This window comes from Stegostoma tigrinum, chromosome 28, assembly GCF_030684315.1.
Source record: "Stegostoma tigrinum isolate sSteTig4 chromosome 28, sSteTig4.hap1, whole genome shotgun sequence".
NCBI classification, from domain to species: Eukaryota; Metazoa; Chordata; class Chondrichthyes; order Orectolobiformes; family Stegostomatidae; genus Stegostoma; species Stegostoma tigrinum.
Window position 1 is genome coordinate 23531248 of NC_081381.1, and position 13373 is coordinate 23544620.

Here is a 13373-nt window from a genome sequence, read left to right on the forward strand (position 1 = left end):
TTTCGCAGCAATCTTCAGCCAGAAGTGCTGAGTGGATGATCCATCTCACCCTCCTCCAGTGGTCCCCAGTTTTACAGACAGTAGTCTTCAGCCAATTCCGTACATTCCAGGTTATATCAAGTGACAGTTGAATGTTGTGGATACTATTAAGGCTGTGGGCCTTGATAACATTCAGGCAATAGTACTGAAGACTCATGCTCCAGAACTTGCTGCTCCCAGAGACAAGCTCTTTGAGTACAGTTACAACATTGGCATCTACCCGAACTGACAATGTGGAAAATTTTTATAAAAGTACCTGAGGACCTGAGGATGCTGGAAATCAGAAACAAAAATGGAAATTGATGCTCAAATTCAGCAGGCAGCATTTGTGGAGAGAAATCAGAGTTAATGTTTCAAGTCCAATGATCTTTCTTCAGAACAGAAGAATGTGGAATGTGAAGAATGTGGTTCAGAATTGTGCAAAATTGCCCAGGTATTACTTGTACACAAAATCCAGAACAAATTCAACCTGGCCAGTTACCGCCCCATCAGACTACTCTCCATTATCAGTAATGGAATGGAAGATGTCATTAACGGTGATATCAAGCAACACCTGCTCAGTAATAATCTGCTCGGTGACACCCAGTTTGAATTCTACCAGGGCCAATCAGCTACTGACCTCCTTCATTCAAATATGGATAAAAGAGCTGAGTTCCAGAGGTGAGAGTGAGCGTGATAGCCCTTGACATCAGCCCTTCAAATCAATGGGCATCAGGGGGCAAACTCTCTGCCAGTTGGAGTCATTCCTGGCACATAGTAAGATGTTTGTGTGTTGGAGGTCAATCAGCTCGGCTCCAGGGCATCTCTGCAGGAATTCCTCAGGGTAGTGTCTGAGGCTCAACCATCTTCAGCTCCATTATGAACATCCCTGTGGCACCATTGACCACACCAGACTCACTACATAACCATAATGGCTATAACATCAGGTCAGAAGCTAAGAATACTACAGCGAGTAACTCGCCTTCTGACTTCCCAAAGCCTGTCAATCATCTACAAGGCAGTAATCAAGAATGTGAAGGAATACTCCCCACTTTCCTGGATGGGTGCAGCTGCAAAAGCACTCAAGAAGCTCGATACCATCCAGGTCAAAGTAGCCCGCTTGATTGGCACCACATCCAAAAGCATCCACTCCCTCCATTACTGATGCACAGTAGCCATACAGTATACTATCTACAAGATGCATTGCAGAAATTCACCAAAGATCCTGAGATAGCACCATCCAAAGCCATGACCACTTCTATGTAGAAGGACAAGGGCAGTAGATACATGGCAACACCACCACATACAAAGTCCCCTCCAAGCCACTCACTATCCTGACTTGGAAATATATAGCCGATCCTTCACTGGTTCAAAATCTTGGACTTCCTCCCGAAGGGGTCAACCTGTAGCACATGGACTGCAGTGGTTCAAGAACGCAGCTCACCACCACCTTCTGAATGGCAACTAGGAACAGGCAATAAATGTTTGCCCAGATTCCACGGGTGAATAATTTTTAATAAAACACCCATTCCACTTTCTGTGGCCTCATTCTATTTTCACAAGACTCTGCATCAATCCTTAACTCCTGCCATATCAGTACCTCCCTTTCTCCCATTAGGAGAATCTGCAGTGATAGAATTTCCCCTCCTCATTGTTAAATGCCAGAACAAACCCATATTTACTCCCCAGCTTTTCATACCTGGTTGGTAGACTCCCATGCTCTTGTATGCCTCTGTATAACCTGCAGTCTTCTGCCAATCTGTAGTCACAACCATCCTGCCTCAAAAGGCTTAAATCTATAAATTCTTCACACTCGCTTAAGACATGTGATGTATTTTTGTTTCAAGTAAACCAGACAGAAAACCTGTGCGAAATGTCAAAAAAATGGTTCTCCTCTGTATTGCTCTCTTGGGATTTTGTGAAATGTATACAACAGTTTGCGTACCTTTCCCTTTGCATGTCTATCAGGTTCACAAGATAGATTTCTTGAGTTAGAAGAGTAGGGAAGATTGGTGTGGGTCAATGGGAGGTTGGCATCAAATGAGTTCTGAAAGTGAAACATCACGGTGGCTCAGCGGTTAGCACTGCAGCCTCACAGCGCCAGGGACCCGGGTTCGATTCCAGCCTCGGGCGACTGTCTGTGTGGAGTTTGCACATTCTCCCCATGTCTGCGTGGGTTTCCTCCGGGTGCTCCGGTTTCCTCCCACAGTCCAAAGATGTGCAGGCTAGGTGGATCGGCCATGCTAAATTGCCAGTAGTGTTCAGGGGTGTATGGGTTATAGGGGGATGGGTTTGGGTGGGATGTTTCAAGTGGCGGTGTGGACTTGTTGGGCCAAAGGGCCTGTTTCCACACTGTAGGGAATCTAATCATCTAATATGACCCGAATGACTACCTGAGAACTAATGGAATGATGGAACAGATGATGGATATATTAATTAAGGGTTGAATAAATATGGGGAGCTAGTAGTCAATTGGTCAGAGTTTTACAGTTAGCTGAATTAAAGCTTTGACTTAAAAGTATGAAAGCACTTTTTACTTAAATACAGTTATTGTCCAGTTTATGTCACCCAACCTATATTGTCCCAACGGAGTTCGACTCTAGCACTCTGAAAAATATTACACTTTAGAGTTTATACAGCTCAAAAACATCCCATTGAACCCAATTATTTGTGCTGGATGTTTTAACTTTATACAACTCTCTTCACATTCAGCTACCTCATCTCAGCCTTACGTTTCTATTGTTTTGGTCCACTGATAAGATTTCCACCGTGCAGAAAGAGGCCATTTGGCCCATCACATCTGCACTGACCCTCCAAATAGCATTCCACCCTATCCCCATGGCTAATCCATCTAACATGCACATCTTTTTACTGTGGGAAGAAACTAGAGCAACAAGCAACCATCCATGGCTGGGATTGAACCTGGGTCCTTGACGCTGTGAGGCAGCAGTGCTAACCACTGAGCCAATCATGTTGTCAACTGGTGATGATTTAACCTGAGGGCCACCATACATCAGACAAGGGGTGAGGTTGAGAAGGACAGTCCTTAATGGTAACCTCAGCAGGTGTAGGGATTGAACCTGTGCTGTTGGCATCACATTGCTTTGCAACCCAACCAGCCAGCCACTGAGCTAAACCAACCCTGACCACTGAGATACTGTGCCATGAGAGTCACAAAAGAAGAAGCCACATTGTTGTGGAATTTTGTTGTGCACAAATTTGTTGCTGCATTTCCCTACATTACAACAGTGGCTAGATTCACTGGCTGCAAATTGTTTGACCTGAAGGAGATCATATAAATTCAAATCCATTAACTCCTTTAGCCACTGAGTCACACCTTGTAATAGTTCATCAGGAAATTTCCAAATGCATACAGGTTTTTAATTTTAGTAATCATCAGCAACACGTGATTGTTAAGCTTACTTTTCTGATATAGTATCTAAATGGTGCAGACAATTCTGCCCTGCCCCGGGAATCCTGCATTGAGAGTTGGCTGCTCTATGGAGACATTTGCTCTAAAAAGGAGGGGATAAAGGAGTGAGTTGTTGCAGTACTGGCGTGTTAAGGGACTCTGCTGGGAAAGGTCAGTGGTCTGGGTTTATGGTGGAATCTGCAACATGCGTCTCAAAAAAAAATTTAGAAAATACAAAATTGAATAAATATTAACCCTTGTAAATTCAGTTAACTCTCAGCCAGTCAGGCAGTTGACAATTAACAAGGACAGAGCTCATGATCTGCTCTACTTTGCTGGCCAAGAGCTGCTCTGATTCTCCTGGCAAACGCCAGTCGGCTGAAATATCTCACTAGCTCTGCAGATAGGGGAATAGGGAATCATTTTGGAAATGTGACTGTGTGCATGTAAGCATGAATCTTTCTCTAATCTATCTGCACATGACCACAGAAAATATCAACTCTATGGCAGCATCTCATAACTCTGTTTCCATCTTCTCTTGGAGTGAGACAGCTTTATCAAACAACATCATGGGACAATCTACTGGCTTGTGCACTGAATCCCTTTTAAACGACATTTTGTATGAAGAGAGGAACAGAGTTATTGTTTGGAGTTAAATACGACTTTTCGTTTGAATTCTTCCCAATTCGGATGAAGTCATATTTGATTCATGTAACTCTGCTCCTCCTTTCACATACAATGCCAGACCTGCTGAGTATTTGCAACACTTTCTGTTTTTATTCTAGGTTTCTAGCATTTTGCATATCTTATCTAATGAGTGAAAACCTAATCAGTTTGAAGACCTTACCTTTTCTAATTCATCCAGAATCATAAAAGGGCGATAGTTGTCTGGTGGCAAAGCAAGTGCAATATTACAAAATGCTGCGTAACCATTTTCTGTTCTTTGATTGGGTGGAGCAGAAGATTCCTTCTCCACTTCTGGAGAGAACTGGAACCCTGCAAAAATACACACAGTCAACTGGTACATTAACAATGACCACTGATAACCTGTTGTCAGGAATAGCACTTCAGCATATGGTCCATTAAGTTGTATATGACATTTCTTTATCCACAATCCTACACCTCACCCCACCTCAATATCACCTAAAACAGAAATAAAACTAGATCAAGCTTTTATAGAAAGTGAAACATTCTGATGTGTTTCATCAGAGAACTGTCAGACAAAATGTGGCAGGGTGGCTCAGTGGTTAGCACTGCTGTCTCACAGTGCCAAGGACCTGGGTTTGATTCCAGCCTTAGGTGACTGTCAGTGTGGAGTTTGCACATCCTCCCTGTGTCTGTGTGGGTCCCCTCTAGGTGTTCCAGTTTCCTTCCACAGTCCAAAGATGTGCAGGGTAGGTGGACTGGCCACACTAAATTGCCCATAGTGTCCAGGGATGTTTAGGGTGGATGGGTTAGACATGGGGAAAATGCAGGAGTAGGGGAGTGGGTCTGGCTGGGATGCTTTTCAGAAGGGTGATGTGGACTTATTGGGCATGATGACGTGTTTCTACACTGTAGGGATTCTGTGAGGAAACCCACATAAGGAGATATTCATACAGGTGACCAATAGCTTGTTAAAAGGAGCCAGGTTTTAAGGAATAACCTAAAGGAGGTTGGAGGGTTAAAGGTGCTGAGGCTTAGGGAAAGATTTTCAGAGTTTAGGGCCCAAGCATAGTTGCCAATAATGAAACAATGAGAATTGGGAATGTGAAAGAGTTCAGGATTGGCGAATGAAGTATTCTTGTTGAATTTTAAGGACAGAGGATATTGCACAGCTCGGCGGGGGGGGGGGGGGGGGGGGTGTCGGAAAATTTACTTTTTAATTAAGTATTTATTTGCTTTTGAGCTTCTCAATTGATGCTGCATCAAGTGTGTTCTGAGGCTGTGTTCAACACTGCCAAAACCCTTTGAAGAGGTTTTTTCAGGATCGGTGTTTACCTTGTTTAGTTCAAACCATGAGATATTGTCTCCCCTTATTTGAGATTTCCAAATTAAGACTCAAGAAGAATCATTCAATTTTTATCCTGTCAATTATTTTTGATCTCTCAATTAGGAAGGATATTGTGGAAGTAGAAAAGGTTCAGAAATGATTTACAAGGATATTGCCAGGGTTGGAGGGTTTGAACTAAAGGAATAGGCTGGAGCTGTTTTCCCGGGAGTGTCGGAGGCTGAAGGGTGACCTTATAGTTGTTTATAAAAATCATGAAGGGCATGGATAGGGTAAATAAGCAAAGTCTTTTACCTGTGTGGGAGAGTCCAAATCTAGAAGGCATAGGTTTAAGGGGGGAAAGGTGTAAAAGAGACCAAGGGAGCAACTTTTTTCATACAGAGGGTGGTGCATGTGTGAAATGAGCTGCCAGAGGAAGCTGTTGAGGCTGGTGCAATACCAACATTCAAACGGCATCTGGGTGGGTACATGAATAGGAAGGGTTTAGAGGGATATGGGCCAAATGCTGGCAAATGGGACTAGATTTATATCGGATACATGGTTGACATAGACAAGTTGGACCAAGGAATATAACCCAAGAGTCCCATTGTAGGTGTTGGTGCACCATTTTACATTAACTATTAGTCAATTTTGCTTACCAAGCTACTTCTAGCAAACATTTTGCAATAGTTGGCTGTAACAGCCAAGCTTAGAACAATAATGATACAACAAATTAATAAACAATGAAAATACGACAATGGAACAGATCTTTTATTTGTTGACAATTAGAGCTTTTAAGGCTTGAATTCTTGTTCTTGGGATGAGAACATAGCTAGCGCAACTAACATTTATTATCCAGTACTAGTGGAACGACTGCAGTCTGTGTCAAAGTACTTTCACAAAGGTGTTAGGTAGGGGGAACTACAGGATTTTCACCAAGTGATGATGAAGGAAGAATGGCAAATGCCTAAATCCGATGTTGTATGACTAGGAGGGGACATCATTCCCATGATGTTGCTGGTCTTATCCTTCCCAGTGGCTGAAAGCACAGTAGAAGGCACTGTTACAATAGATTTGTATGCTGTAGATATGATACACTGGTCAGTTGGAGAAGGGGAATGTATCAAGAGTCCCCACTTTATTAAACAGGTACCTATGAAACAGATTGCGTTCTCTTCAAGATAGCAAGAACTGCAGAGGGCAGCACGGTGGCTCCGTGGTTAACACCGCCGCCTCACAGTGCCAGAAACCTAGGTTCAATTCCACCCTTGAGCAACTGTCTGTGTGGAGTTTGCATTTTCTCCCCGCGTCTGCGCAAATTTCTTCCAGGTGCTCTGGTTTCCTCCCACAGTCCAAAGATGTGTGGGGTAGGTGGATTGGCAATGCTAAATTGCCCGCAGTGTTCAGGGATGTGTAGATTAGGTGGATTAAAGGGGGATGGGATGGGTGGGATGCTCTGAGGGGCACTGTGGACTTGTTGAGTCAAAAGGCCTGTTTCCACACTGTAGGAATTCTATTTATCATGCTGGAGTCAGAGTCAATACAATGTGGAGCTGGAAGAACACAGCAGGTCAGGCAGTATCCCCAATGAAAGGTGTAAATCTGAAACGTCAATTTTCCTGCTCCTCTGATGCGTCGCGACCTGTGTGTTCCTCCAGCTCCACACTGTATTTACTTTGTCTTGCATGTTTTTGAACTTTTGACTTACTGTCTCCTAGATTGGCAATATCTGAATTTTAAAATTCTCCTCTTTGTATTTAAACTGCCTCATTGCCTTGCCCATTGCTATTTCTGTAACCTTGTCCAGCATGGCAGCTCTCCAAGATTTCTGCGCCCTTTACATTTTAGGCTGTTTTACACTCCTGATTTAAACTGCTCCACATTGATTGCCTTCTTTCAGCTGCCTTGAACCTAAGCACTGGAATGCCTTCCCACAACTTCTTTACACCCCTCTTCTGTAAGATGTTCCTTAAAACTTATCTATTTGATTAAGCTTTTCATCAGCTATTCTGATATTTCTTTGTTTGATGCATTGTAAAATGTTTTTATTGATAATGCTCTTGTTAAGCACCAGAACACGTTTACTTATGTTATTGGCAGTATGTAAATGCATGTTGTTATTGTTGTTTACTACACACAGTTTGTTGAATGATAAGTGTACTAACATATTCCAGATCAGCTTTGTAAATGGTAGAAAGGCATTGCCATATCCTCTTCCAAACATCTCTGTCAGAAGCACTCATTCATTTGGGGGTATTTTAAATTAGCATCTCCCTCCTCTGAAATTCTTCACTCATTCTTCATTCATGAATCAAAACAATGGATTCTCACAGGGTAGTTGGTTATGGGGTGTGTGGACATAATGAGCAAATTTGATCCCGTCACCATTCACCACTAATACATGTGCAAGTTCCAGCGATGGTGGAAAGAGGTATCCATGAGCTCCCCAGCTCCGTAATCCAAAAGCAGTGGAGTTCATTGTAGTTCACTATCATCCACTGGTCTGGGATGAGTTAGCTTAATGCCAACCAGACATTGTACCAAGGACCTTCCTAGCCTATAAGATGCAACTGCTCACCTTGCCTCAGCTGATTTTTAATCTTGCAGAGTTTCTTGAAATGAAGCTTCTTTGATTACTTTGTGGCCTTTCTCCCTCATGGCTTTTTCCATTAAATACACCTTCCTACTCATCTCAACAATTTCATATGATAGGCATTCTTATCATTCTCCCAAAATTGTCTAAAACAAGATGGTCACAGATTAATGGAATAATGAGCCCTACTTTTGGTCTCCCTTAAAAATGGACACATTTTCTTTCTACCCTAATCAACCACTTTATAATATTAAAGGTCACCTTTCCTCTTTTACTTCTCCATAAAGCGATATGAGTTTATTTCTCCGAATTTATTTACTGTTAATGGTCTGGTATATGTTCACTGTCCTTCTCCTGTTCTCCCTATGGCGAAGAGGAATTAAGCGAGGAATAGAAATTAACTGACTTTGTTGAGATAATGAAGCATGGGACTGTATGTAATACCCTGTGGGTAGCAGGGGCAATGCATTTCTGGTTCCTGAGCATCACTATCACCACGGTACTCACGGACTTAAGTTAGAATGCCAAACACAGTGGCAATCATTGATTGTGCCAGAAGAACAGGGGAGATAAATCTGTTTGTGTTAGCAAACAGCTCACTTCCATGCTGTCTGACACTCAGAGTCAATCACCTAATCCTTTCCCATCTGTTCAGATTTTTATTTCTTTAAGAAAAAAAAGTAATTGCAAACATACACATAATTAACTCCTCAGAGGAACTGAAAGACTATGTGACAAAAAATTGAGCATGTAACACTTATTTGGAGTAATGCTGGTGATAGTACAAGTGGCAATGCAATGCAAAATAACACAATCTGCTCATCACAACAATAGGAAAACTTCCGCTCATAGCTCCAGCCTTTTTGTTTCATTTATTCATAAGGCTTTGTCTGCACAGAAGCTAAGTGTTTGCTTCAATCTGGAGGCTATTTTCACTGGCTAATAGGTCACTGGGTGCGATGCATGAGACATGCTCTCAATTGCCCTTGACAGTGTTAATTGTTAATTTCAGTCATTTATGTAAAAAGTTTATCAAAAGTGAGCCAGCTGAATCAATCGCTAAGTTTTAAGAAGGAATCAGGCCATACCTGTTGCAATTAGTTTAGCACTTAAATGTACAGATTACAAGTTTGCATTTTCTTACTGCCTAACATGCCCTGTCTATTTTTACCTGACATTTCTCTCCTGTTGGCTTTGACTCCTTTCTTGGAAAACAGTTTCATACTTAAGAGATCATTATTTGTAGTTGACTGCAGAAAACTACCATTGGTAAACCATGTGATGGGTGTAGAGCATTAGATTGAGCCTTTATCTAAGATTAACATCCTGGCAATTAGTCTGTGGAAATGCCTTAATAGTCATTGGGCATCTCTCCGCTCCCATGATGGTAATGCCCCTATGGCCCCATCTTCTAGAATGACCTAGCTCAACAAAAGACTGAGGTCAAAACTGCTTAGTAGCACAGTTGCATGCTGCATTTATTCAACAAGCTTGCTCTGCAGAGTGTGTGAGAAATGTGTAATTTCTTAAAGGAACGTAGAGTTTTGCAGTACATGCCCTTTTTCAATACTGATAATGTTATTTTATAATTGTGCACCTAAGCGCGTATTTCCCAATGGACTGGGTGTCAATTCTGTTCTATTACAAATTTACAATGAAAACTGCCTATGTAAACCTTTTATGCTGCAATTATAGCCTCTCTGCAATGGAGATACAACAGCTTTATCTGAATAAACTTAGTTTTCTGCTTCAACATCATAAGAGACTGGATAGCCTTTTTTCAGGGAGATCTTCTCAATAAGGAACACAATTCTGTTACTTCATAAAATTAAAGAAGACCATTTTACTAATCAGAATTGTGGTTGTCCTACACTATCCTGTGTACCAATTTTTCTTAAGTGTATGGAGAATATCAGATGTGCAGTGGTTAAACAGACCGTCACCTCTAGGGTCTCAGTTAGAATCTGACCCAGAGTAATGGGATGACCTCTCTTACTCTGCTTTGGGGCTTGTTTTATTCTCTATCAGCTGTTTCTTCACCCCACTTCCCTCCAGCATCTTCTGTGCTGATTTCAGTCTTTTTCTCTCTCAGCCGCCACAAAGGATCTGACATAAGATAAGGCTGGCAAGGATCAGCAGCATAGCAGCAGGACATTTTGCAGCACAAGCCTGCATTAAAGTGGCAATTTCATTCAGAGAAACAATCAGGAGTTGTAGGAGATGAGGTTAGGAATTAAAAAGCTTTGATTGGCTCCAAGCCATTCACCTAAGTCGACCAAGTGACGTTACTTTAGGGTTGTATGAATCATATCAAGAAGAAATGACAACATGTCATAGAACCAGAGTAAAATAGGTGACATTTTTCTGTTAGAACAGTTAAGGGACATTGAAGGATCAATACTGTACATGCGACCCTTGCTGTAATGCTTTCTATTAGTTTGGAATAGACCTTACTCCATTGAGCTATGTTAATAAGCCTGTTAATTTCTTTCCCCCTTTATTCATTCACAGGATGAGGGCGTCACTGGCTAGGCAGCATTTATTGCCCATCTCGAATTGCCTAGAGGGCAGTTATGAGTCGACCTGATTGCTGTGGGTCTAGAGTCACATGTAGGCCAGATCAGGCAAGGTGAACTAGATGAGTTTTTCCAGCAACAGATTCAGGATCATCATTAGACTCCTAATTCATGTTATTCATTGAATTCAAATACCACCATCTGCCAAGGCAGGATTCAAACTTAGGTCCTCAAAACATTACCTGGGTCTCTGGATTAACAATTCAGTGATTAACAATCCTTAAGGCTCCAGGCCCAAAACGTCAGCTTTTGTACTCCTAAGGCTGCTTGGCCTCCTGTGTTCATCCAGCTTCACATTTTGTTATCTCGGATTCTCCAGCATCTGCAGTTCCCATTCTCTCTGATACAATTGTTTCCTCCTCTGATCATGTTTGGAATCTTATGTTTAAGTACCATTTAGCATCAATGAGTTATATTCTATATTGCATTTTACTGCTGACAGCAAGATATTTTCCTCAATTTCTAATAGGTGGGAGTTCATACATATTATCTTTTGGCCTATCATTTATTTAACTTGTATGGTCAATGTATAAGGTTGCATGGGATTCAGAGGGAGCTAGCTAATTGGATTCAAAATTGGCTTGATAGTAGGAAGCTGAGGGAGATAGGTGAAAGTTGTTTCTTGGACTGAAGGCTTGTGACTAGTGGTGTGCTACAGGGGTTGGTACTGGGATCTTTGTTATTTGCTACTTACATAAATGATCTGGATGTGAATGTACATGGCATGATTAGCAAGTTTGCAGATGATATAACATTAGAAGGTATTGTTGATCACAAGGAAGGTTATCAAAAATTACAGAGGGATCTTCATCAAATGGGAAGTGGCCTGAGGATTCGAAAATGCAATTCAATACAAATAAGGTGAAATGTTGCACTTTGGAAGGTCAAACCAAGGTAGGACTTATACAGTAAATGGTAAGATCCTGAGGAGTGTTTAAGGTCCTGAGGACTGTTGCGGAACAGGGGCACCTAGGAGTACGAATACATAGTTTGTTGAAAGTGACGTCACAGGTAGACAGGGTGGTGAAGAATGCATTTGGCATTCTGGCCTTCAGGTCGAAGTATTGAATATAGGAATTTGACCGTTATATTACAGTTGTTTAAGTCATCGATGAGGCCGCACTTGGAGTATTGTGTACAGTTTTGGTCACCCTGTTGTAGAAAAGACATAGTTAAACGTGAAAGTGTGCAAAGAACATTTATGAGGATGTTGCCAGGACTGGTCGGCCAGGATAGGACTTTATTCCTTGGAATGTAGGAGAATGAAGGGTGACCTTATTGAAGTGTATAAAATCATGAGAGGCATAGATAGGATGAATGCATACAGTCTTTTTCCCAGGGATGGGGAATTGAAAACAGGAGGGCATAGATTTAAGGTGAGAGGGGAATAGATGTTAGAAGGACCTGAGGGGCAACAACTTCACGCAGACAGTGGTACGTTTATGGAACGGGCTACAAGGGAAAGTGGTTGAGGCAGGTATAATAACAACATTTAAAAAACATTTGGATAGGTACATGGATAAGAAGGGTTTAAAGGGATGTGGACCAAATGTGGGCAACTGGAACTAGCTGACTGGGCACCATGGTCAGCATGGACCAGTGTGGGCCAAAGGGCCTGTTTTCACGCTGTATTACACCATGTCCCTATGTGATTCTAATTTGCTGTAGTGGAAATGGGATTATGGTCCTGCAATGCTATGTCAATGTATAAATGGGTGGCACAGTGGCTCGCACTGCTGCTTCAGAGGGCCAGGGGCCCAGGTTCAATTCCAGCCTTGGGTGACTGTCTGTGTACAGTTTGCATGTTCTATCATTTCTGTGTGGGCTTCTGCTGGCTGAGTCAGTTTCCTCCCATAGTCCAATGATGTGTAAGTTAGGTGGATTGGCCATGCTAAGTTGTCCTTGGTGTCTAGGGTTGTGCAGGCTATGTGGATTTTCCATGGGAAATGTAGAATTATGGGGTTAGGGGTCTGGGTGGGATGCTCTTTGGAAGGTCTATGCTGACATTATGGCCTGAATGGCCTCTTTTTGCACAGTAGGGTTTCCATGATTCAACCAAGTACTTTGAAAGAAAACCAGAAAATTTAAACAGACTATGGAGAAAAAAACTGACTGAGGAAGATGGTTAAAGACTAAGTGGGAGATGTCACATGGGAAAGAGCAGATTTCCATATCCTCAGCCTTTCCTTCCTCTCAATGTTTGCCAGACATGGCATCTGACACACCTGTACTTCCCTCATTCATCTTGATTTATGCCCAGACTTTCCTATGTAGTTTTGCATGCTTTTCTGAAACACTCGCCAGGACCTCACCATTTACTACAAGTCCTTCCTTGGTTTGACTTTCCAAAATGCAACACCTCACACTTACTTGTATTAAATTGCATTTGCCAATCCCTAGTCTTATTCACTCCTTTCGTGAAGGAGCTAACTTTGACACTGTTACTGTTCTACAGATACCAACAATCCTATGGCACCCTTGGCAGCTCACAGATGACCAGAGATGCTGAAAACATGGCACAGAGGAAAGACAGGCACAAAGCAGATGCTTGCCATTCCCTGTCCAGCTGCACCTGGAATCAATGATTCATTAAAACAAAAACAACTTGTCAATTTGAAGTTTCACATTTTTGACATGGCAGAATTCTGTCGTCTGCCATTGCTCTACGTTGGCAGGTTTATAAAGACACTGGCATATGCACAGAGAATAAGAGACATGAGGCAATGCCATCATTTTGTTAATGACCCTCAGGCTACTTGATGGCAGATTACAACAGATTCACAGAATCCCTACAGATGGAAAAAG

General features: G+C 42.1%; 1 protein-coding gene across 2 annotated transcripts in view; it reads right to left on the reverse strand.

Moving 5' to 3' along the window:
- LOC125466536 (MORN repeat-containing protein 1-like) overlaps window positions 1–13373 on the reverse strand; it is a 185610-nt gene that overhangs the window by 46028 nt on the left and 126209 nt on the right. For both annotated transcript variants that reach the window (XM_048561130.2, XM_059638066.1), the window contains exon 11: window positions 4278–4426. In XM_048561130.2, coding sequence (XP_048417087.1) covers window positions 4278–4426 — 149 coding nt within the window. The remainder of the gene's footprint in view (window positions 1–4277; window positions 4427–13373) is intronic.